Source organism: Pollicipes pollicipes, unplaced genomic scaffold (assembly GCF_011947565.3).
Source record: "Pollicipes pollicipes isolate AB1234 unplaced genomic scaffold, Ppol_2.1 Scaffold_1600;HRSCAF=1878_pilon_pilon_pilon, whole genome shotgun sequence".
In the NCBI taxonomy this organism is placed as follows: domain Eukaryota; kingdom Metazoa; phylum Arthropoda; class Thecostraca; order Pollicipedomorpha; family Pollicipedidae; genus Pollicipes; species Pollicipes pollicipes.
The window spans coordinates 12,221,914-12,248,086 of record NW_023595962.1 but is presented as its reverse complement, the minus strand read 5'-3'; the positions used below and the strand labels follow the sequence as shown (position 1 = coordinate 12,248,086).

The following is a 26,173-nucleotide window of genomic DNA, read 5'->3' as shown; positions in this document are numbered from 1 at the left end:
GAATGGAAGCTGGATGGGAGGTGGATGGGAAGTGGATGGGAGTTGTATGGGACGTGCATGGGGTGGTGGATGGGAGGTGGAGGCGTGGGTGCGAGGTGGATGGGAGGTGGAGGCGTGGGTGGGAAGCGGATATAACGTGGATGTGTGGATGGAACGTGAATGGGAGGTGGACGCCTGATGGAGGCCCCAACGGCTGAGCACGGACCAGAGGCTGTGGCTTTTGAACTATGGGTCACTATCAGCTCCCCAGCCACCGTGGCGAGCCGAGGCTCCCGAATGCTCCGCGGAGGCTCAGCTTGCTTGGTGCGTGAGCGTGTATCCGCGGAGCAACAGATGCATTACAGGCCACCCTGACTGACGAATCACGTGCGCCAAGTACGGGAAATGCGGGTAATGTCGGGCAGCTGCTGATGCTGGATGCTTGTTTCCTCATTAGAGAGAGTTCTTTGGGGTCGGGAACATAATTTTAGTTGGAAATCAACGCGCGTTGCAATGTTTACGTTCATGAACATTATCACAAGGGCGTGACAATGCCTTGGATTTTCAACTGCACGTAGCCCACTGAGGCTATCTTCCGCCGTGTTCATCATTCAATGGCTAAATATGAACGGTGCGAAAAAAGGGGCACGATCAAGAGATCGCTACTAGCCCGAGATCAGTGCAAGAAGACGGTCATACCTGTTCAGTCAATATCTTTATACGCTAGCGCTTGCGAGGGGGATAAATCACGTTTGTTTTGGGACAGTCTCTGCGGAACTCAGGTCGAGATAAGTCACGAAGATGGATGAGAAAATCATCGAAGGTGTTTCAGTCGCCCTGAACTCTACCGTTAAAGCGCTTCCTATCAAGGACTTCGTTCATCTGCCCAAGGCGCAGGCCTTCGGGTGTTGAAGCACGGCAGTCATGTCCTGTCGCTCCGCGTCTTATCGCGGCAGATCTCAGACGACTTGGTTCGTCCATTCGAACCGGCTCGAACCGGTTCGTGTCGTTAGTCAGTCACGATCGGACGAAGGCCGTTTGGGTCCCTTGCTCCAAGTTGCCAACACCGGTGAGTAGGTAGAAGTCCTCCCGTCCGACAGTCCACGCGTGAAGTGCGTCGCTGCGGCCTGTAGCGACGTTTGGCCGAGCTGGCTGGGCCGTCTTACCGAGCCACAGGTTTCATTTGCCAGCTGCACTTCCACCAGTACGCCGGCCTTCGGTGCAAACTCTGCGTCACTCGGCGTCGTCACGCCGCGGCGCAACACGAAAGTGACCCGATGCAGAAGTGCTGGACGCACCATGTGGTGATGAGGGTGCCGGTAGCGTTGTGGTTGACGCGCCTGCGCTAACCACTGCGCGACTGGGAAACCAGGCGTACGTGGTTCCTTTTCCGGCGGTGCCCGCCCTTCCTGCCGGGTTGAGAGGCAGGCGGCGCCATATGTCCTCAGCAGCTGAGTGCGTCGTAAAGCCCCAATGACAACACCATGCGGTGATCTATAGTCGCCTATGGGCATATGGATATATAGATCACGGGCTGTGAAGCTGATGGCCGTGCGGCCTAATTATACACCGTGTGCACATGGGGGAAAAATACGTGTCTTGTACTGTGTGTGCTGCGCTGTGTGTCAATCGAAGGCTCAAAGTTAAAGCCAGTGAGCTCAGCCAGAAGGCAAGAGAGTCTGGGTCCAGCCGCACGTCCAGCATGGAATTTCTGGCTGGCTCTCCGACGACCGCAAGGCCGCGTTGCCCGTTGGCAAAGGTCAGCCTACCTCAGTCGCTACCTATGACGTCGTAAGTGCCTACGTCACACACAAGCGACTATCCTCCAACCGCGGGAATGGTTGTGACGCCTTCACCTCTGGCGTTATAAGTTGCAATCTGTGGGCGGCGTTTCACAAAGGGGAACGCGGCCCACCCGCCGGGCCAACAGCCGGCGGCGGCGTTCACATGACTAGGGTCAGCAGCGGCCCGTATTACCGGGTACCACTCGCACAGTGGCCTTTGACCCAATCCAAGGTCACATGTACTGGAGAGGACTGGCTATCAACCAAGCGTCATCAAATGCCACAAGATTGGTGTCGATCGGTCGCATAAGCGCGGAATGTAGGATAGTCAGCACATTTTGTTGGTTTTTTAGTTCTTTGCGCGATTGCACCATAAATGTATCGGCTGCGTCAGGTCTAACGCGGATTTGAAATGAATGCACAGGTGAGTTGGAGACGCGTTGGGGCAGGCATTGGAGCACGGAGGTCGGGACCAGTGCGGGTGCCGGGGCTAGGGCTATCCAGAAGTTGTTAGCAACGTGATAAATACCTGCATAGTAAGTGGCTTTAACCGCTGTGACACAGCCTACATAGCTGATGTGGGCTGAGCCTTCACGGGGTGGGACACAGCAAGGGGTGGGTGGCATTCCATCAGCGTAGTTTGTCGGTGGCAAAACTGAGCCAAATATGTTTTGGTGACATAATAAGGCGAATCGCATGAATTAATGCAATGGGTTCACTGATGCAAGTGTAGGATGTCCACTTATGCCAGTTGTATGCAATTCAAGCTCGAAATAATTGACAACCTTTGAAAATGCATATGACATTTCAGTACTATGCCCAAGTACAATATGTGTTGTAGAATCACTTTGAAGGCAACAACCTAGGTCAGTTATTGTCTGCCAAAATGGGCTAGCTAGGGTAGTGTAGGAGTACCATATTATGCCATTGCAAGCTGAAACATATTGTATTAAAAACACATGCATGGTATGAGACAAAGTGTACTGTGCATCCACGTCCAAGCTGCATAGTACAATTGTGTTCAGTCATGAAGGACAAAACATTCTATGCACAGTTAAGCAGGGGTGGGCAGGGCTGGTTTTCCACAAACATTAGCCTGTAGCTTTGCATGGGGGGAATCCAGCATCCGTTATGTGTGAGCAACTCAGGATGATGAAATTCCAACAGCATCTCCCAGATAGGACCAGGCAGCAAGCCTCTAACAGGTCAGGAGTGGTAGTAAGTAGTTCCAGCATCTGTATGGGATATAAACAGTTTGTCACTTATTAAAGATAGGATGACTCAGCTCTCAAAGGGCAATCTAGCTGATATGTTCCCAATGAGCATTGGTTGAACCATCAAGTTTTAATAATGTGACCAATGTTTGTGTGATGACATTGCTTAACCAGTATGTCCTGATATTCTGGAAGCTGATTATTGTCATGTGTGATGACTAGCCACATGCCACTGTACATGAATGGCAGTAAGTTCACTGGTGGACAGTGCATCACTTAAATCACATGCTGTGTGAAGTTGCCAGTATACACTGTCCATTGCCAGACAAAGGCTGGTAGCTTAAGTGGAAAACAGGCCACCATTCTATCAAATGATGTTGTATAAACCATTCAGAAATGGTGTTGCTGTTGTAAGGGCTATGTCTGGGACAAAGTGTGTGCTGATTGTTGTCAATGTCATTGGGGCTTTACAAAACACCCAACTGCTGAGGCTATATGGTGTCACCTGCATCCTGCCTCACACCCTGAGAGGAAGAGCAGGCATAACCAGAAATCAAATGCAGTACCTCTGGTTTCCCAGATGTGTACATGTTGACATGGACACATTAATCACTACCTTATTGGCACCCCATAATGCACAGTAGTCATATGTAATAGCCTTATTCCTTGGAGAAGAAACAGCAGACCCAATGAGACCAGTCCAGACCCAATGGAGATATTGGGTCTGGTTTTTTGCTGAGGAATAAAGATGTTACTACTGTCTTATCCATGTGAATCATGTTCCTTGCAAATGCACTTAAAACTTGTGTTTACACCTTAGGCATTTTAAAGCCTTGAGTGCCTTGGGTGCCGCATTGGGTGTTGCCTTGGGTGCATAAATTCTGACATCAGTGGGCTACCGTGTTTGCAGTGGCCGGAGATGGACGGCCAGAAGTTCTGCCTCAAGTGGGATGGCTTCCAGGGCAGCGTGACATCCCTGTTTGACCAGCTGCGGCTGGGCCAGGAGCTGGTGGACATCACGCTCTGCTGCGAGGGCCAGCAGGTGCGCGCGCACCGTCTGGTACTCTCAGCCTGCAGCCCCTACTTCCGCGACCTGCTCAAGGTGAATACGTCGCCACCAGTGTGGTGGTAGCGGGACTGAAGAGACTGATGAGATGGTGTGATGAGGTGGTGATCGATTGCGGGAGAAGCGGCCTCAGCAGCCCCCCAAACATCATCCAGAAGCTGAGGTCAGTTAGCGAACGTCATGGCGTGTTGTAGCGGGATGTCCGACCTCTGGAAGTTGCCAGTAACGGGAGTGCGTGCTTGAAAATTACTGCAGGCTCCCTTATCGCATGAGTAATTTCGCCACAACACAACCCGAACCCCACTGGACGCTACGATGGGATGGAAGACGGACTGGACTTAGCTTATCAACTTCCAAACAATTATCATCTTCCAAAACTATCATCATCATCTATGAAACAAACCTTGTGTTGTGTTCGCGAGGCTCGCAAGTGCCACAGCCTTATCAATTTCCGAACAATTATCACCTATGAAACAAACCTTGTGTTGTGTTCGCGAGGCCCACGAGTGCCACAGCCTTATCAATTTCCGAACAATTATCATCTATGAAACAAACCTTGCGTTGTGTTCGCGAGGCTCGCGAGTGCCACAGCATTCCCTAACATTGTCATGAATGTACTTGTCTGGAATCGCGCGGTAAAGCTCTAAGGAATGGAACAAGTTCATTGATCTAGGACTAATGCATGGATTGAACGGGAATCGGTCCAAAAGTTTAAACACCAATCGATTAGCTTTGGATTGAGCTTAAAATTGTCCCCACAAAGGTTGAAACGCGTCGTGTCACTGCTATCAAAATGTGTGCACAAGAATCCACCGATTCCATTTCTTACCATGCTAATTTTGAAGGCACGTGGGTGTCACGTGATTGGCCGAGCTGTGTGCCGGGCCAGAATCCGCAACAGGGATTACTCCGAGAGTGATTCAGGAACTGGTTTACGGTTTCAATGGATACCGAAGATCTGAAAGGGGTGACACTTTTGCGCCTTGTCTTCGGTCTCCAATTTATGCCAGCATGAAGCACTACCACATGGTCCTCACCCGCCATGTTGCTTGTGTTACCGCCGAAAATGTAGACTTATTGCGGCACGGGGAAAATATAAAACGTTTGAAGAATTGAGATAAATCAGGACTCTGCTTCACTTTTTTATCGAAAGTTCTTTAATGAAACTGTTTTGTGAAATGATCCTGTTAAGACGGAAGCTTGTATGAAAACACCAATGGCAACTTACAGGCCATTTAATTTGTTTTTTCGTTGTCGGTGTCCATAGAATACACTGTGGAGGGGGGGGGGGGGGGGGTCCGCTTCTGCTTGTGGATGCTTAGGCATCCACAAAGAAATAGCAAACCACCCTCTGCTGCTGGTCGTGATATGGCCAGATATCACGGACTCGCTGTACAGCTGACATCAGTGGTGTGAGAAAGGAAGATGTATTTATGTGCGTAACAGCCACATGGCGACAAGGGCATACTGAAACATAAACCAACTTTCAATGGGTGGTGTAATGATCAAATGGTGATCTTCATCAAGGAATCATCGATAGCATGCATCGATTCATTCATTGATAGCATGTATTGATTCATTCATTGATGGCATATATTGATTTATTCATTGATGGCATGTGTTGATTCGTCCGTCAATCAAGGCTGAATCAATGTCACACAGTAGCCACGATAGTGAGATCATGAACACCTGCGTGCGATCTTCTGTTCCAGAACAACCCGTGTCAGCACATGCTGCTATTCCTGAAGGACACATCTCCTGCCGACCTACGGGCCATCATCGAGTTCATGTACAAGGGCAGCGTCAACGTGGCGCAGAGCCAGCTGGCCAGCTTCATCAAGACGGCGGAGATGCTGCAGATCAGGGGCCTGAGCGGCGACGACGAGAAGGTGGGCGCCCCCCCCCCCCCCCCTCCCCCAGCAACCCCCCTCACGTGCGGGTGTTAGTGCACCACGCACGCCCCAGGCGACCGAGCTCGACACGGCGCTGGTTTTGACGCCAATGTTGACGATGTCGACGCGCTGGTGGGACGACGCCAGGCGGGATTTATTGCGGGGACTGCTTCGCCAACCTCAAGCCTAAAGCAGGCGAATCGATTTGGCTGCGGGTGCGCGGGACTGGCGCGGGACATGTGCCGCCTGTTCGGGCCGCAACACGGTCTCTGCCGCCGGGGCGGACCCGGTCGGTGACGCTGCCGTCGGCGCGTTGTACGCACCTGACGCGAGCGCGTGCGCACCTGACGCAAGCTCAAGTGCACCTGACGCGAGCTCGAGTGCACCTGACGCGAGCTCGTGCGCATCTGACGCGAGCTCGTGCGCATCTGACTCGAGCTCAAGTGCACCTGACGCGAGCTCGTGCGCATCTGACGCGAGCTCGTGCGCACCTGACTCGAGCTCAAGTGCACCTGACGCGAGCTCGTGCGCACCTGGCGCAAGCTCAAGTGCACCTGACGCGAGCTCGTGCGCACCTGACGCAAGCTCAAGTGCACCTGACGCGAGCTCGCGCGCACCTGACGCGAGCTCTTGCTGACCGCTGACCGGCTCCGTTGTCCGGCAGCCGCCGCCGACGCCACCACCACCGCCGCGTCCGCCGGTGTCGTCCGCGTCGCCGCCGCTGTTCAGGATGCGGTCAGGCGCGACGGGCTCCCCACAGGCGGCCAAGCGTCGCCGCCTGTCGGGGTCGGAGCCTGCGGCGAGCCCGACCGGCTCGCGGGCGCCGCCGCCACCGCCGCCGCCGCCACCGCCACCTCCGCCACCACCGCCACCGCCGCCGCCCGTGCAGCAGCAACAGCAGCAGCGTCAGCACCAGCAGCCGCTGCTGCAGGAGCGGGAGCAGGAGCAGGAGCCGCCCCCGCTGAAACTGGAGCCGGAGGAACTGGCGACGGCGGACGCCAGCCTGGACGCTACGCTCGGCTACGTGGCCGAGTTCGAGGGCGGCTACGGCCTGCCGGAGCGGCCGCCTGCCGACGGTCAGTGCACCCGCGTCAACACGGACACGGACACGGATACGGACACGGACACGGACACGGACACGGACGCGGGCAAGGATACGAATCCGAATACGGATACGGATACTGACACGAACACGGACACGGACACGGACACGGACACGGACACGGACACGGACACGAACGCGAACGCGAACACGGCCAGGGACACTGACACCGTTAAGGACACAGTCACGGTCACAGTCAAGGACATGGTTGCGGTCAATGTTATGGTGAAGGACACAGTTACGATCAAGGACACAGTTACGATCAAGGACACAGTTACGATCAAGGACACAATTACGATCAAGGACACGGTTACGATCAAGGACACAGTTACCAGTCACTGTCGGGGACACTCTTAAATTGCTTGAAGTATTCCAGTCAACGTCCTGAGCCAGCATTCTGTGCGGCAATATCCTTAGTCGTTGCAAGCTGTTCTGGGTTGGGCACATGTAGGGGACAAGGGTTGGAGGGCATAGATGAACGGAAACTGGACGGGAGGGGGATAAGACACTCTGCAGCCGGGCGGTAAATAAGCCTAAAACCTCAATCGTGATAACTTTACACGCGATTGCAATGTTTTGTAGGACGGACCTTTTCATGGCTGGCACTATGTTAGCGCGTTAAATAGTCATGTAGGATGCGTGTGGGCTTTGGTATTCGGCGTACTCTTTATAATCATGAGCAGTAATCAGTCATTTCAGTCAGATGGAAGGCCCGGTTTGTTGTGCGTAATTGAGGAGGTGTATGCTTTTTGTCAGCAGATTTGAATAGAATCTGGCCATCTCTTCACACGGATCGATTCAAGCGCATTGGGCTGGGGGGGGGGGGGGGGGGTGGGGGGGTAAGAGGCGCCTCACTGCAGTTGACTTGAACTGATAATGCCTTGCGCATTTGGGGCATAGGAAAAAAGAGAAAAAAAGACGGCAACGTAGTCACCTCAACTCAAGTTGCCATGTCAGTGAACCGAACCGATTCAGCTTTTCCATTTCCGCAAAGGGGTTCAAGCTGCGCAGGTGGCAGCCTGGGCGTAAAATGTGATGAGCTGGAGAATGGCTCTCGGCGGTGCATTTATTTTCTGTTCAGGATCCTCTCGCACGTAATTCTATTTCTGCACACTTGGTAGGCAATCCGTACTAGCAGACCGGGTCGCGGGAGGGGAGCACTGATGGCGGCACTGACGTCATTGGATGATGACGCCATCAGCCGGCTTCACTGATGGTGACGTCATCGGACATCACCGTCAGTGGGGCTTGCGACAGACTTGTGTCTGTACTGGCGAGGATGCTCTGCTTTGGGAACAGTTCTACACGGCGGGCACGTGCATTAGCGAAATCCTGGGGTCTTATCCCGATCAGGCATGACTACAGAACATCCAGCAGTGCGACTGTGCCGTACACGTGTTTGTGGGGATGACACATCGTGGTCTTGTTTAAAGTGTAAAAGAGACGGGATTCCCTGCGTTGCATTCAGTGTTCATGCAGTATTAAGTGTCCATTTGCTAGTGTTCACAACACTGCAAGTGTGGTGAATTGATTTCATTCGGAGCTGCGTTAGTCTGTGACAATTCTTGAAACCAGTCTCAAAGAACGCTTAGTGTCATTCCATCACTGTACACATGCGCTAACAGGCTTCGCTGCCAATACGGCCGCCGACACCGCTCTGACACCGCTCCGTCCTGACATCGCTCCGTCCTGACACCGCTCTGACACTGCTCCGTCCTGACACCGCTCTGACACTGCTCCGTCCTGACACCGCTCTGACACTGCTCCGTCCTGACACCGCTCTGACACCGCTCCGTCCTGACACTGCTCTGACACCGCTCTGACACTGCTCCGTCCGCTGTCTGCAGCGCTGCCGGCGGCGGGACCCTCTCAGCGGCTGAGCGAGGACGGCAGCACCCCAGGTACGTCGCTGGCGCTGCCGTCGTCTCACGACGGGCGGCTTGGACTGTGCCGGCGCCCCCCCCCCCCCCGGGCCGCCCTCTGATCGCCTCCCCGCCCCCCCCCCCCCCTCCACTACGGCTGACAGATAGCTCACAGGCACTATTGGTTGAAATCTGCCGCATTCAAGGTGGAAAGCTTGTCTGGCGTCTGGCGTTTGGAGGCCTGCTCGGGAAAACTGGTCGCCGGGGCTCAAACGGTGACGAATTTCGCCCCGATACATTTTTGCCTCGCGCCGTCGTTTTCACTTATCGGTCAGTGTGGGTCGTTATACAAAGGTTCGAGAGCTAATTTGACCCTCTGTAGTATTGCACTTGTTGGGGCTGTTCAGGCCTTCACATGAAATGCAGCTGAGGAGTTCACAGGTGGTGATCGTACATTATATTCACATTTGACACTTTCAAAATCACTGGCACAAGTGATGGCAAGTTTTGCGGTGAGAGATTGTATCTCTGGATAGCCAGTTTATGTTGCTCTGTTACATCAAATTATGCGACATAAAATGCACGATTTTTCACGCGATCGTGGGAATGCGTTTCATGTATTGTGCTTCTCGTTCTTCGGAGCCACCTGCAAAAAATAGAACTGATCTCTAAACCTTTAAAGAAGCCGGGATAGCTTCGTGGGCCACGCAACATGTGTTTTCACTACGCAGCCGCGGGACTTTGTTTGGGTTTGGGCGATGTGGGGTGTGCACAGACGAGAAACTGGCACCCACACAGACTAACCATGATCATTGCAGGTCGATGAAAATGTTAGTTCTTCAACAGTTGGAGTTCGTATTAGAAATCGAATGGATATTTAAGGGCGTATCCGAGTACTATTCTACACGTACACTAGAATACTACGTGGTTCATTCAGACTGATATTTTTATGATGACCTAGGTTAACTGTGAAACGAACCTGGCTTGATAACTGTTTAGACCCAAGGAATGTATTACTATAGGATAAACATACTGTTGCAGCTTAGCAAACCACTCAGTTGCTTACGGATTTGTTGACAATTTGTTGGGCGATGGACGAAGATTGGAAGGATATTATCGATGACCAAGTAGGGCATTGGCCTCTGCGTCAAATGAACCAACAACGAAATAAAAGGTTGCTGGAATTTTCACAAAATGTCTGACGCCGTTTGATACGTTTCTTCATCTCTGTTGCTCAGAGCTGGAGCGAAGGGCGGCTTCCTTCCTCCCCCCGCCCCCCCCCCCCCCCCCCCCGGCCTCTCCGTCAGTTCCAATCGGGCGCGAAGTCCGCCAGCGCGAAGGGAAAGACAGTGTTACGAGCGGGCTGTGTCGGTGAAACTAATCCCTTGTTCCGACCGCCGCGTTCCCAGTCCGCTTCCTGCCAAAGGCTGTGGTGTTCTGTCGTCTCACACGGACCGACTGCGTGTAACTTCATGCTTTACATAGTGACGTCACCGGCACGGTCCACAACAGCTGGCCGCCAGGCATTGAAACGGTTGTCTACCGCATCCCTCTTCATGTAGCGCGGTAGCTTCGTGGTCTTTCATTTCGGCCGCAGTTATGCCCCCCCCCCCCGCTCCCCCTCTTCCCACCAGGCGGGCGCGTGGTAAACGACAGCTGATCCGACTTCGGTCACGCTGATGTAACGCACAGCTGCTATTTGGCGCGTTCTCTGTGTACAAACCGCACTTGTGACGCAATATCAAAAGGCCCGACTCGTGTCGTCGCATTTTGTTCCCACCGTTTTGCTTTGCCCCCCCCCCCGCGTTTGCCGAAAACCACCTCTTACACATCTAACCAGAGGCGTAGCCAATTGGGAGGGGGGGGGGAGCCCCCCTTGGAAGGGACGGCTAGGGTCTGGTAAATATCGCCGTTGGCCCTCAGGATAAGGTGACGGTGTTTCAGTAGTTGACCACTTTGGTGGCAGGGATGTAGATATTTTGTGGCATGCTTTGGCACCCCAGCTTGGGCTTCAGCGCCTGCTGCTCCCCCTTGCTCGAGATCTGTCAACCAGCATCGAACCAAGCGAAGGTCAGCCCAGCCTGTATGCGCCCCGGGCTTGCCAAATCAGCCCGGCAGGTTATATGTCACGGTTTGAGGTCAAATGGGAACGGGTCAGCAGCCAACGAATTGCGTATGGGGTGACTGCTGGAGAGCCATAACTCTGGTAGCATGGCTTTATATTTACCCCCCGCACACTCTAACGGATTAAGTTTGGAACGCCTAAAGGTCACGTCGCAACATTTGGCCTAAAGTCGCACTTCAAGCGCTGGCGTGCGATATCTAACCGAGGACAGAACCCGGTTAACTATCTGGAGAACTGTAACCCGGACCACCGGGGGTTTGTCTTCTTGGGATAGTTACCGAGTAAGAACCTCGTGGTGTTGTCATGTTGTGCTGTCTGTCATTTGTCGTCAGTGACAAAAGTTCTTATGACATATGATAATTGACAAAATCGTATGAAAAATGATAGTTGACAATTGTCATTGTCATCATGCATCGGTATTTATGGGCGTTAGCAGCAATGAATCAGTCAGCAAATCAATCAACTAGCAGCGGATCAGATCCGTTCCAGTCTCTGCGTGCAAAAAGCTCAAACAGCGGTGTTGGCTTGATGGCTTGGCTTGATGAAATGGCTTGAATTTTACTATAGACCATAGTGTGATTTCACTGTAGAACGTAGTGTCAACAACAAAATTCCATTTCTAGACTTTCTGATCATTTGATGTTCGACGCATTGGGTGACACGTTTCTCACAGGTGTTAACAGAACAGCCACCAACAGGGGTAAATGCATGTATAGTTGTGATGACTGTCCATATGCGTATAATAAATTTGTTATTTGTGCTCATGCCCGCAGGGCGTTGACAAATTGTTGTTCGTGGCGTGCGTTTGATGGGGGGCTAGATCGGGTGCCTGAAATATTCATCAATAGCATGCACATAAATACTGACTTTGACCACGTCACGGAGTCTACTCGATGCGTATCTAAAAAAACATACACACCACAACACCACGCTCGCCAACACACAAAAAAAAAACAAAGTGATGCCTCGGAACGGCCATAAGACATAAACACGTTTTTTACAAAAAAAAAATGCTGTGACATATTGAAAAGGCGTTGAAAACATTGCGTGACGTTGCCCTCAAACACCTACCCGCCCCCCCCCCCTCCCCCACTGATAAACGAAAAACGAAAGATTCATAATATTTTGCAAAAGACACAAAACATCTTCCCCAGTTATGAAAAATATCCTCAACAAAACCAGGGACAAGTTGATGCAGTCCAATGTGGTCTACTGACTCGAACGTTCTGATGGGGACTGTGAAACGCGTAGAGTACATCGGTCTGGCTACGTCTCCGACGTCTCACCGTACACTTACGGGAGGGTGCACAGAAGACCCACATGCGCACATGCCTGACCTCACTCATCAGAAATACATCCGTCATGCACACCACCATACTGACTCACATCACAGACCTTAGACTCCTCACTACCTCCTATGTCCCCCGTAATACTGTGACCGGACCAGTCATCTCTGAGCTTGGTACGACAAACAGATGGGATAGCTCTCAGCCGTATAGAAGTGCGCCCGTAATTAGATCATACGGCAGGTAAATGCTTTTTTAATTACTCAAGGGTGTATTTGGCAAAATGCGATGAAAACCAAGCTTTTAAATGTGCACTGCGTTAGATTGCACGCTTACAGTGTCATATTCTGGTAAGAAATTGATATGGAAATTACCGGATTGTTGAAAGATGAACTTCGGTAAAATCCTGTATCGGTGCATTGAAAACGACCAGCGAACCATAAGTAGTCCCGAACAGACGCCCAAGAAGGTCACACACGCTGAGTTTGCTATTGTATACAACCAACAATGAGTGTGTGAAAATCTGATCCCGAAACACTCCAATTTATATATATATAGTAAATGGGATGAAAAATATGTGATATATATGATACACAATGGAATTAAAATTGTATGATAGTGAAATCCCGTACTTATGATAATGTGAAAATTGATGATAATAAAGTATCGGATATATAACGCATAGATCTACGCGCACATATGGTATCTATAAGTATTCACAACTATTGATAACAGACAGGTGGGTGACGAGCACTTCAACTCGCGCCAGGTAACCAGAACTTTCCCGGGCTTTCTGAAGAGCCTTTTTGCGAGGAGTAGAAGCGGAGGCATTTGCTTTGAATCGATGGATCAATATTTTGTCATCCAGTGCGGATATGAATTCGGACGGCGACGACGAAATACTTTTGACGCAAGCTTGTATCTCCACATGCCCTGGTGAGTTGTACGCATCGCCTTGATTTCGCTAGGGTGTAGTGAAATTGCATGACATATGATAGCCAGTAAAACATGAGTGTCAATTCAGTCCCTGTGTTTGTGGACCCAAAATACTGTGAGACGTTTGAATTTGTTGGAATCTGGTCGGCAGACTGTAAAGCCGAACCAAGTAGGGAACTACAGCCAGTGAAGGAGGTAGGCGTGGAGTCAGCTTTCAAGTTTTGTGCCTTGTGAAATAGCCCAAACGCTAATCCTTGAATCTGTTGCTTTACTAAATCGTTGTAAAATACAAAGTACACATTTGCTCGGTTATTCAGTGCTTCAGACGCCATGGGCCCATCTATTTATGACGTCAACAGCGTGTTGATTTACCAGCGATTGATCACGTGGCATCATCATCACTCATCACACATCACTCGTCCGTATCATGAGAGCAAAAACTTGGTACAGGACATCGCTGCACCACTTCACAGTTTTGTCAGTATAACGCAAGTTGTTGGGTGCATTTGCGAGGAACATTATGCACAAAGATAGGACAGCAGTAGTAGCGTCATTCCTCGGAGAAAAACCAGGAGAATGAAGATATAGATGCGTTGATATCTCAGCGACATGCCTTTATCGAAACAATAGCAGAAGCTAATGATATTGCCTTTCCTATTGTCTCGATAAAAGCATGTTGCCAAAATATCAACGCACCTATATCTCCATTCTCCTGGTTTTTGTCCGAGGGATAGGGCTGTCACTACTGTCTATCTAGTTTTACAAGCTCTGGCATGTGCAGCCAATATGTCATAATGCCCATTGAGCGCCCTGAACAAATATTTTGGTTGTTCATGTATGATGTGGCTGATAGGCAGCAATCCTTTTAAACGTTCGAGCTTGATTAGAAATACAAAGGGGAATGAATGTTAACTTGTGCTACATGGGTCAGGAAGAATTGTTTCCCAACACTATCTTTGATGCAGTGCATAAGTGGACGGATACGCACATATATCGATGAAGGTGTAGTTGAGCACAGCGTCAACAGCGGAAGGACGTGGTAGGGATTTCATTCAAAAATAATCAACAGAAAATGATAGAAGGGCTGAAGTAAGATTGAAAACAAAAAAAGATAGTTATAAGCGAATGACGCAGCTATTATCGTAACAAGCCAATACTTGAGAAGAGTATCAACTGAAATATCAGTTACAGTTATACGACGAAACAGATGCGCAACGCTTGTAATTAGTTTTTGCAAAAGGGACATACCTAGTGAAAAACGTTTGAGTGATAAAAGGAAATGGTATAATGCGTACCTTACACAGTTTCGACAGATAAACTTTCATGGCTCGACCTCACTTTTCGGATCATTCCTATGTATTATAAGGTTCCCTTCATCCCAGCACGATGTTGGCGGTCATTTTCTGGCACAGCCGAGCCCTGCCGAAGCCGGAGTGCCAGTCACACAGCCGCATGTGCTGTGCACTTACAACAACCTCCGCTCCGAACAACCACTCAGGCCAGCAACCGCCACGGCCGGTTATGCCGCGGCATGGCCGACCGCTGGTCGGTCGTGCCTAGCAGCTCAGCACAGCAGGGCGCCGGACGGGGGGGGGGGGGAGGGAGGACAGGCAGCCGCCGCCTGACACATGCCGCCGCTGGGACGTCGCCGCCCGCCCGCCCGCCGTAAGCGCGCTTGCAGGGGGCCGAGCCGGCGCGCGGAGCTGTGGGGTCAGGTCTCGTCCGCCGTGAGGCTGGGTTGGTGCGGGGCTCTCCGCAGCCGTAGCGTGTTTGTCCAGTCGAGGTGGAGATGGGGGGGGGGGGGGGGGGGGGGCTGTAATCCATCGATCAGAAAGATAAGTGCCGGGCTACGGCCGTGATGTCGGGATATGGCCGCAGGTTATTTTGGTCCTGTTCTTAAGCCCCAGGGTTTTAGCCCTTTTTTAGCTCTCTTGCTTGTACAACTCGGACGAGTGCACGTGATCGATATGAAGGCCGAGGTCGTTGTTATTTGGATCTGTTGGCAGGATTCTTTAAACGACTTATTTGATGAACACATGTTATACATCAATCTGTCAGTGGAGCAGGCCGGTGCCCGGCTGACTGGCCAGTGTACGTGTCGGCCGCGGCGTCGGCGGGCGCAGCGGTCCGGCCGGCGGCGGCGCCCTCGCGGCAGCGGCGCGAGCCCCGGTCACCGTCGCCGTGTGCTGTTGCAGCGCCGGCGGGCGGCCACTGCTGCCGCGTGTGCGGCCGCTGCTACAAGCGGCGCGACACGCTCCAGCTGCACCTGAAGAAGCACCAGGGCCTCACCACGTGCCCGCTGTGCGGCAAGGTGTGCGCCACCCGCGGCGACCTGCGCCGCCACCTGGTGCGCGCGCACAGCCTGGAGCGGCAGCAGGCGCTGCAGCTGGCGCCGCCGCCGCTCGGGCAGGGCTCCGCCACCGGCGGCGCGCTCTGACACGGCGCCCCGCGGACGCTCGCGTGTGACCTGTGAGCCACGGGAGGTCGGGATGGTCAGGATGAGGTCGGACCGCGCTGGCGGCGGCGCCGGCGGTGAGCCGCGCAGACCAGACGACGGCGGCGCGGCGGATGCGGTGCGGCGAGCCGGTCCGGCCGGCATGGCGGCGTCGCCGGCCAGACCCGACCGACTCGGTCAGACCAGACAAACCCGGTCAGACCCGACAGACCCGACCGCAGACCGGACCGCTCCGGTGACTAGGCGAGTGAGGCTTTGCCGGGCGCGTGTCTGCTGCGGCCGCCGAGACACGTGCACAGCGATGCGTGAACGGCTACCGCGAACCGCGAGAGAGACGTGCACCTTTACAACATGGAAGAGTACCCGAGCCGCCTGGACGCCTCTGAGCCTGCGTGGCGGCGGCCCGACCGGTGACTGTGCCCCGTAAAGCCACAAGCGCATCCGTACCTCCCCCCCCCCCCCCCCGTCCGGGGCAAGCAGTCCAGACCTGGAGCGACGCGGCTCGTGGCTGGCTTCGGCGCGCTTCCGTGCCAGACACCTGCTCGACGTCGACGGGCCGAGACTTGTAGCCGTGCACCGGCGCGCGATCCACCTGTGAGGAGCTTGCCATTGATGCCCGTTGAGGACGGCGTCGTCGCGTTGTTCATGTGCACATGCTGCTCAGTGGGAGCGTGTTTGGCGTTGGGCACATGCGTCGCGCTTCGTTTATCGTGCACGTGCTCTTTTGTACAATAGCGACGTTCGATATCGATGCTCATAACGCCGCCGTGTTATTCTGGAATGTTCTCAGGTTGTTTCGACCAGTCGACGAATACAAGGAGTTGGTAATAACGCGTGTTGTGCCCGTGCGGTGGCGTAGCAGTAGCGGTCGTGTACGATAAGACTTGGTGGGCGTTCCTTGTATATTGCAGTCGACGATTGCTGTGGTATAGGTCCCGCCCTACCCGGGCAACTTAGCGTCGAAGCTTTGACTTCTGACGAGCAGTGGGAAGGTAGTGATCGCATAGAACTGGGCGAGCGATCTCGTGTGATTCCAGGAGCATATTTGGCTCCGATCGCTTTGCGGTGCCCCGTCGCAAAACTTGATCGGGTGAAGTTCAAGAAGTAATTTTTGCATCTGTTCTGGGCACGTACTATTTGAACGCAATTTAACCGACTCAAGCCAGTGAAACTGAAATATGCACCACTATATATCACACACATAATGATGACATATCATGCATATGTACGCAAGGCACGTACATAACAACAATCCTACGTCACATAACTTCCGTTTCGCTTGCGCGCCGCTGGCTTCCGTGCGAATCCCGCTTGAGGATCGTGCGTCATCCCTGCGCCGTCCCTGCGCCTGTCAATCCCCCTCCCTGAGGAGCGGAGAGAGGAAACCAGCTTGGTGCAGGCTCCAAATCGTGGCGCGTTTTGGCCGCGCGGTGACGAATGCGCCGCTGGTGGCAACCGCGCCCGTATAGCCGCCCATCATAATTCGCCGCGGGAAGACAAGTCGGCTGACCTTTACGTCGCCGCGTTATCGCCCGTGCTTCATCCATTCTGACAGAAGTGAATAAATGAAAGGTTATTCCAACTTTTAGTGAATTATGCGCGATAGCGTAACCCTGATGTGTGTTTCAGGATCAGTCGCCCGATTCTTGTTAAATATATAATTTTGTAATTAATTTCGAATCTGTAGTCGGCATGAGTCGGTCTATCCAGTAGGTGACCAGTCGTTGGTCGGTCTTGCGGGCCAATAAAGATTCAGAGGATTTTCTATTGTATCTTTAGGAAGAAGTCGAAACTGGATTGGGTCGTTGTAAGTGCTCGAATGCAGCGCCACGTTTCACTTATTAGTGACGGCGGAACTTATTATTGGAGGCGGAGCTGGGAAAGGTCAGGTAAAGCTTTCACAATTTGAACTATACCACGTTTATATAGAGCGCATCTGTAAAGACGAATGACGCTATGAAGGGAGCATTGACTACATGAACAAAACTTGACGCTTAAGGCTTTGTGCGTGGTGGTACGTGAACAAAAAATGCCTTTAAAAACCAAAACACGAGAGATCATACCTTTTCACTTCATTTATAAATGCTTAACGTTTTAAGGATGAAAACATCTGACACCCAAGCATACGCAGAAGCTTACCCGCTTGAGCTATGATGATAAGATAATTTTGCATGTAATGTATTGACCAGCTGGTGCCGGGCTGCTCGTATATTGCATGACACAGATATTTCAGCATCACAGTCGTATCGGATGTCGAATGCCGCGGGTATTACGTATCTGTCGTCGTATGTCCTCTAATAGCATCAGCTTTTTGTTGTGTATTGATTGTGTCGAGTGCAACACCAAGTCAATTAAGGATAATTATCGTCTGTGTAATATTAATTTATTTATATTTTAATTAATTTTCGATATTTCCTGGTGGCGCCTCGCTCTTCTAACGTGAGAATGCTCGGCCTTCGGCGGGCAGATAACCGGAGCCTTGCTTGAACCAAACGTCCCGCCCGTGCAGTATGGGGTGAGGGTAGCCATCGCCGAGGATATGACGCACGTCGAGTGTGGGGACGCTCAGGGACTCATCGCTTCGGATTGCGCTCGATGCTGGAGCCTCCGCGCTGGCTGGGTTCTACATGTACGGTGACTGGAACACCGCATCCGGTGTCTATCAGCTGCGGGCGCTGGTGGCGGAATGCATGGATCCCCTCCCCAAAAAAGACTGGACATAGGCTTAGAACCTGCGCCGTTTAGCGGATTCGCATCAGAAGTCTGACGGGTGGGTTCAAAGTTGAGGTATCGAGGAGAAACACGGGACGGGGCTCGGGCCTGTGGCGATGGTAACAAGTCTGCTTTAGATTATGTCAGTAAGAACATTAGGTATGAATATAAACTAAGAAATCAAAAACGTAACTAACGAAAATCAACAAACCTCAGTCTGCTCTTGTGGGCGCTGTGTGACGGCGCGGTGGAAGCGCCCGAAAGCCCCAATAGCCAAGTCTGCTTTGACGGCAGACTTGGTTGCCTGTCAGCTGTGGAAAGTGTGTCTGTCATGTCCCTGTCATGTGTCCGCTGACGTATTCAGCCCCTGTGTCACGTGTCTGCGGACACGCCCAGCCCCTGTGTTACGTGTCCGCGGACACGTTCAGCCCCTGTGTCACGTGTCTGCTAACACGTTCAGCCCCTGTGTCATGTGTTTGTCAACATGTTTAGTTCCTGTATCACTTGTCTGCTGACACGTCCAGCCCCTGTATCACGTGTCCGCTGACGCGTCCAGCCCCTGTATCACGTGTCCACTGTCGCGTTCAGCCCCTGTATCACGTGTCCGCTGACACGTTCAGCCCCTGTACCACGCGTCCGCTGACGCGTTCGGCCCCTGTATCACGTGTCCGCTGACGCGTTCAGCCCCTGTATCACGTGTCCGCTGACGCGTTCAGCCGTGCCGGGCGGGCGAGACGACCGTGTCTCTCTGTCGACAGGTGCCTTCAGCTGTGACGTGTGCGGGAGGATCTACTCGCGCCTCCTTTCCCTGGAGCTGCACATGAAGATGCACAGTGGGCTCACCACGTGCACCATTTGTGGCAAAGTCTCGAGCCGTGTGACGCACCTGCGCCGCCACCTGTTGGACGTGCACAAGCTGCCGCCTGAGCAGCTGCGGCAGCTCTGTCCTGGCGGCTGGTCGTGATGCGAGGGCCCGAAGTGCGCCGGGTGGCTGGCGGGCGTGCGGATTGCGGTGCTCAGTGGCCCACTGTGCGCCGAGGTGCGGTCTTGGGGCGCCGGCGTCTTGTTGTGCGTGCATCGGCCGTCGTGTGTTGGCTCTTCGCGTGACGAAGTCGCGGTGACTGGCCCACTGTGCACCGGTGGGTGGGTGGGTGGTGCGAGTTTGGCCCCTACGTGCCAGGGGGGAGGCGGGAGGGCAGGTGAGCCGACCAGGGTGCTTCGGCCAAGACATGGCCGTGTCATGGGAACCCAGCGGTGTGCTCGACTGTGCTCTGCCACGACGTTCGTGGTGTTCTCTTCAGATTTGGCGTTCTGTTCTGGTGTTTTGTGAAGCGCCATGTTTTCAGCAATGTGACGACATTGTGTTGAATGGTATTTTGGACCAAGTTTGGACTAGGCTTGCCCAAGTTAGGTACTTCAGTTACTTTTCGGCGTGTCTCGCGAAGATGCTTGTTGCCGGCTGTAAAAGTCCACCAGACTTGGTTTGTATTGGATGTGAGTCCGTATGTTTTTTGTCTCGGGTGCTGCGACTTCTTGTGTCGCCCTTGGAGACATGATGGACGTCTGATGTCGCCCTTGGAGACATGATGGATGTCGGTCTCGGGATCCTGAGTAGCGTTGGAAACAAGGATTGCTTAGCTGGGGACTAGTTGGTTGTTGTTTGGTGCTTCCGCAAACGCACAGCTGTGATGCCATTGAAATAAGTGACGGTGTTGTGGGTAATGATAAAGCTTTGCGACCGGCGTACTATCCAGTGCTCCTGTTCGAACTGCGGGAATTACGGGTAGTCACATCACGCGACGCGCTTTGAAATAAATGGTGAAAGGTGTCATTTGGCTTGAGACGGATCTTCGAAAAATATCATCATTTTACTTAGACTCTGGCGGTATATTCAATTCGCTCCAGCGCCTTGCTTGAAGTAATATACGGTTATTGCAAGCTGCCTTGTGATCTATGAATAATTACGGCACGGCTTGTTAGGATACGAACGCGTTATCACATCGGTCACCGCACTTTTATCAGCTGTGGCATTCCACGGCAATGATATATGACAATGGCGATGATATGTGCTAACGGGGCAGTGGTCAATGATAATCAAAGCCTCTCTCTAACCTTATGTGCAGGAAGTGGGCTTGGAATTAACTATGTAAATGTTGGCTTGATCCCTTCGATAGCTTTCGAAGGATTCTGGTGAAGATTTTGAGAGACTTGCTCGCCTTACCTTACATCAGACAACCTTAACCGGGTTTGACCTATCTTCCGCACCCTCTGGTCATTCTTCCAAACGTAATGGTAGCATGTGCCGTTAGTTTCTGGCATGTGATCCTGTACTTAAACTCGGTGAATCGGGCTGACAGAACGGCGCTGATGATTGGGTGGGAGGGGGATTCGTAAATGCCGATAAATCGGATTTGATCTGAACTTTATCCTGCAATGATGAGCGAAAACGTGACGTACACTGATGATATTAATGTGACCAGGCACAAAAGCCTTTTTGAGTTGTTATATAGCTACAGCGTTTCACTTTTCCCACACACTCCATAAACGCCCTCGAACCAGTCATGCGGAGGTCAAACCCATTGTCAAGCTCGTTTGTTTAGGGGGAAATCGTCAAAGACTGACTCGATCACCTTGCACAGAAAAGATGGCATGGCCTGTCATTGCTGGGTGCAAGATATATGTACAGACTGAGTAGAAGATACACGCGCTGCATTCCGATCAATGAAGAATATCTTTGTTGTCAGATTTTGAGGGCACTCTTGTCTCTCACTCCCTTGTCCCTTTACTCCGTTTCAACCCGGGTCGTTTGCCCTCATTAGCAAATTTATTAAGCACATGTAGACAGTGTTGTAAAAGAGCGCTATATATATATATATATATATATATATATATATAATATATATATATATATATATATATATATTATCCGGGTATATATATATATATATATATATATATATATATATATATATATATATATATATATGAACAAGAGTTGGCACTAAAGGCATACGGGTAAGACATTAATAGCTAAGTGGATTGAAAACACGCCATGCTGTTTTACGCCATGCAGTCAACCCAGATAAGACAGTAGTATTAGCCGAAATGTCCATCTAACTATGTCTCCATTCTCCTGTTTTTTTCCCGAGGAATAATGCTAATACTGCTGGACTATATGTGTGACTAATGCTCCTCGCTAACGCACTGAACAACTTACGTAATACAGTCAACTCGCTAAACTAGGTTTTCCATGAGCTTACTCCCCTGCGGAGTACGATCCAGGACATGCTCCGAAGACCCCGAAGTGGCGGCGGAGCAGCAAGGGGGGGGGGGGGGGGCAGGGCAGCAATCGATGTTGACGGGGCCGGGTTGACTTGATTTGATCCGCCATCCGACGTGGTAATGGTTTAGCACAAGATCTGAAAAAGTTGAACCAAAAATTGGTTAGCACCTCCCAAGCCTGACCAAACTCCACTTTGGAGCGAAGGGAAGTTTGGTGCAGAAGAAGCGCATGTGAAACGATAGCTCGATAACTTTCCCCAACTTCTTGTGCGAGATAGCGCTCCTGAGCTACGACAACGAGTCATACGTGCGCTGAGACAGCTTGGCAAAGTATGGTGACTTGCCCCTGTTCTAAATCATATGTAATCTTATTATCCTTATTTCACCTAGTTTCATAAATTTGTCTTGTTCATCGAGACCCGAAAACCAATGCAAGGTTAAGCTTTGCCCAGCCTCATGTGCGTACGCGGCGCAATTTAAAGTGTGTGTGACCAGGATGATTTCATGAAACTTCCATGATTGAAGCGATTGACTCGTTCAACCACGCTATTATCGACGCTAGGCTGCTCCCATAACCACCCCCTACCCACATGGAGTGTAAAATAAGCCGAAATTTAGGTGTGGCAAGACAGTAGTATTAGCCTTATTTCTCGGAAAAACCGGGAGACTGGAGATCCATCTGTATCTCCATACCAAGCTGTATCTCCATTCTACTGTTTTTTTTCTCGAGGAATAAGGCTAATACTACTGTCTTCTTTATGTCAATAACGTTCCTCGCTAATGCACTGAATAGGTTGTGGAACTTTAGGTGTGGGTACGAATGGGAAGTTCCACGGGTGTGATGGCGCTCAGATTATTGTTCTGTCATCTCGGCATTCGAATCGCCGTACTGGAACGGAAGGCTTCTGTAATCGCTCCGTGATTATGAAAGTGACGTCGCAATTACGGCTAGTAACTTCATATATCTCATTGGGGTAGGCTCTAAGGTGGATATTAGTAGCATGCCAATAATTTCAGATATGCTTTGGCTGTAAAATTAGCTCTAAGAAGGCCGACTGTGTTCCGAGGGCAGTAGTGATACGCATCCTGTCATTAGATCCAAGGCGCTCAACACGCAACGATAGTTCGAAGGGGAAGTTTAAGTCTAGACACCGTGGCTCTCCACGTGAAACTGTCAGCGGCGAGTTAAAGTTTGTAGATATTGGGGCTGTGCCCCCCCCCCCCCGTTCCTTCTCCCCCTCCCCCATTTCGATGTGCCTGAATAGAGTCATGAGCTTGCCATTCTCTCCCCTTCCCCACTTGGGTGTGCCCAAATACAGTAATGAGGATGCTAGCGGTGGTTTGAGGAATCTTGTCTATCGTGCGAACATTGGGTGGATGCACCCATGACGTAAGCATGCTACTTCATTTTAGTTTGGAACGGTTTCATTTGTAATGAGTTGTGTTGAGTCATGTAATATTCCCTTTCCCAGAAATATTTTGGGCGCGGGGCCGGTGGCCGACTCTTCACATATATGTGACATCAGAGATAAAATGACATGACTCGAGGTCACAAGGCATTAAACGATCCGAGGTCAGTAAGGTATTTTAGGTAGATTTTTGTGGATCATAGATGCTGGAAAGATAATCATGCATAACAGCGGAGTCCCTCTGCCCGGGTCTTCGTTATCGAAAAAAGCCATGCACGTACCAACCACAGCAAACACATCGACTCCAACGAGATGTCGAAATTTTAGACTATTAACGAAATTATAAAAAAAATATAAGACGAAATTATAGACCACTCCACTTCTGTTTGATGACTGTAATCAAGCACGTAAAAATGTTGTCACTGGATAATTTTTACCCGGATTTTGGCTGAGTAAGTCTCTATTGAAACCTGGGGCCTGCTGACACGTGACAATCTTCGGCCAGCTCATGCACCTACAGTCATCGGGATCACTAACACCTTGGTGTGTTTGGGTGGTACCGGGGTGCCGAACTACAACATTTGTCAATAATGAGGGTGAAGGGTATTTGGCCCACTACCTCGCGCATGGGACGCACAGGGCTATGCGTTGATCAAAGGCAGCCGATAGCGCGGGCTGTCGGCCGGCGTCGGGCGTCTCGAGCGACTGCCGTGAGATGGCGCTGGGGGTGGCGTTGAAGCGGAACAGAGGGCAGCATCGCCATGACTGAGAGACGGCAGTGGTGCGTGGTGTCCACGAGATGGCATGACCGCGGTTGGCTGACGCGGGGACGATGTGATTTCAGATGGCAGCAGACCTGTACCCCTGTGACGTCTGTGTTGCAGCTCCGACAGCTGACCAGCACCCCTGTGACGTCTGTGTTGTAGCCCTGACAGCTTTCCTGTACCCCTGTGGGGTCTGTGACAGCTGGCCTGTACCCCTGCGATGTCTAAGTTGCAGCTCCGACAGCTGGCCTGTACCCCCGTGACGTCTGTGTTGCAGCTCCGACAGCTGGTCTGTACCCCTGTGGCGTCTGTGACAGCTGACTTGTACCCCCGTGACGTCTGTGTTGCAGCTCCGGCATCAGGCCTGTACCCCTGTGATGTCTGCGGCAAGGTGTACCGGCATACAACTTCGCTGGCACACCATCGGAAGCTGCACCAGGGCCTCACCACCTGCCGAATCTGCGGCACATCCGCCAGCAACGTCTACAACCTGCGACAGCACCTGAAGAAGATCCACGGCGCCTCAGTGGAGCACGTGCGGCGACTGACGGATGTACAGAGGACGTGCGGTGACTGACAGATTACAGAGGACGTGCGGCGACTGACGGAGGTACAAAAGACGCATTTTGAGTGGTGCAGGTTCATAGAGCATTAAGTAGCTGGCGAACACTAGTGATTGGCGGATAAAGCGTGCACTGCCCTTTCGTGGCTCATTTTGCGTGAGCGCCTCCGACGGGGGACGACTTTCCTGCCACCTTGCGAGTGTTGAGTTCCTGTGCTGTGCAGCTGCAGTGCCATGGATCGATATCAGGTTCATGCGAGGTCAGGGTAAGGTCAGCAGGGTTAGGGGAGCATCGCCATGTTGCGACCGCTGCAGATGAGCAGAAGTGGTCCATCTGAGCCTGCGCTGATGTGGGTGTGGGCGCCTGCTTGTTGTAGACCGTCAGAAGAGGGCATGGTTTGATGTCACGTGACTGACGTGTCGCTGCCACGTGATCCTGTTGGTTTGACAGATTCATTGTAATCATCGCGAGTCAACATTGTTCACGACTTCACGAATGACCATGAGAATGGCCTGTTGCTCGAGAGTCTTGAATATAACCCAGCGATCGTTACAGTTTTTCGTTTAACCGGTGTCTCCTGGTCTATTGAAGACGAGCTTTTTCAGTGTAACATTTAACCTTGCCGAACAATCAAGAGCTTATTGTCCGTGCGTATAGTGAGCTTGCTTCTTCACACTTAGTTGACATCAGTGTGACCACATATACTACGAGGTGTGCTGACTGGTGATTGATGGATGTCACAGACAGCCATCCGCACGTCGCGGCAGGGGTCAGCCAGGACCCCGCGGCCTCTCGACGGTAGCCTCTTCCTGGTGTCAGACGCCACATGAGTCGCCTGATATTTGCTGCTGGGTTTTGTTGGAGACTATCAACAGGCATGTGTCATACGCGTTATACGCACGTTTTTTAAGCACGATATACATGACAAGCGTAGGTTCGGTGTCACGGGAAGATGCAATGATATTTTACGCGAACGCATGGAATTGCCTTCCGAAGGCGTGCCCTAAATTCTAGCATGCTGCTAATTAGATACCCAATCACCTGAACCTGTCAAACATCCGTTTCCCTCGATGAGGTGTAGGGCCACATGGACTCATTCAATGCCTCAGCTTTCTACCGCCCGACGGTTAAAACTGCTGCGCGACAAAAAGGATGTAAACAAGACGCTCTCATGACAGCACTACTGCGGCGTAAGGTCCCGGCCATCCAAGCTCCAGCTTATCTCGTGAAAGGCAAGTTAACCTAACCTGATCTGACCTGGCATGACCTAAGTCGACGTGCCCTGACCGAACCGAACCAAAACAAATCCGACCAAACTGAACCAAAACGGGCTGCGCCAAACTGGGCGGCGCTAAGCCGAACCGAACCAAAACCAAATCAAACCGAACCGAACCAAAACCAACTCAAACCGAATTCAACCAAAACCACCTCAAACCGAATCGAACCAAAACCACCTTAAACCGAAACGAACCAAAACCAACTCAAACCGAACCGAACCAAAACCAACTCAAACCGAACCGAACCAAAACCACCTCAAACCGAACCGAACCAAAACCACCTCAAACCGAACCGAACCAATACCAACTCAAACCGAACCGGACCAAAACCAACTCAAACCGAATCCAACCAAACCCACCTCAAACCGAACCGGACCGAAACCACCTCAAACCGAACTGAACCAAAAGAAATTAAAACCGAACCGAACCGATGCCAACTCAAACCGAGCCGAACCAAAACCAACT

The 26,173-nt window shown here is 51.7% G+C and overlaps 1 protein-coding gene across 1 annotated transcript; it reads left to right on the top strand.

The window, feature by feature from the left end:
• Positions 1–2,209: 2,209 nt before the first annotated feature.
• Positions 2,210–24,976, top strand: LOC119103597 (protein tramtrack, beta isoform). The gene is made up of 8 exons (XM_037227229.1): positions 2,210–2,299; positions 3,888–4,079; positions 5,756–5,932; positions 6,600–6,631; positions 6,665–6,734; positions 6,834–7,011; positions 8,885–8,938; positions 24,219–24,976. Exons 2-8 carry the CDS (start codon positions 3,897–3,899, stop codon positions 24,443–24,445), a joined length of 921 nt encoding a protein of 306 aa, XP_037083124.1. The 5' UTR covers positions 2,210–2,299; positions 3,888–3,896; the 3' UTR covers positions 24,446–24,976.
• Positions 24,977–26,173: the final 1,197 nt, after the last annotated feature.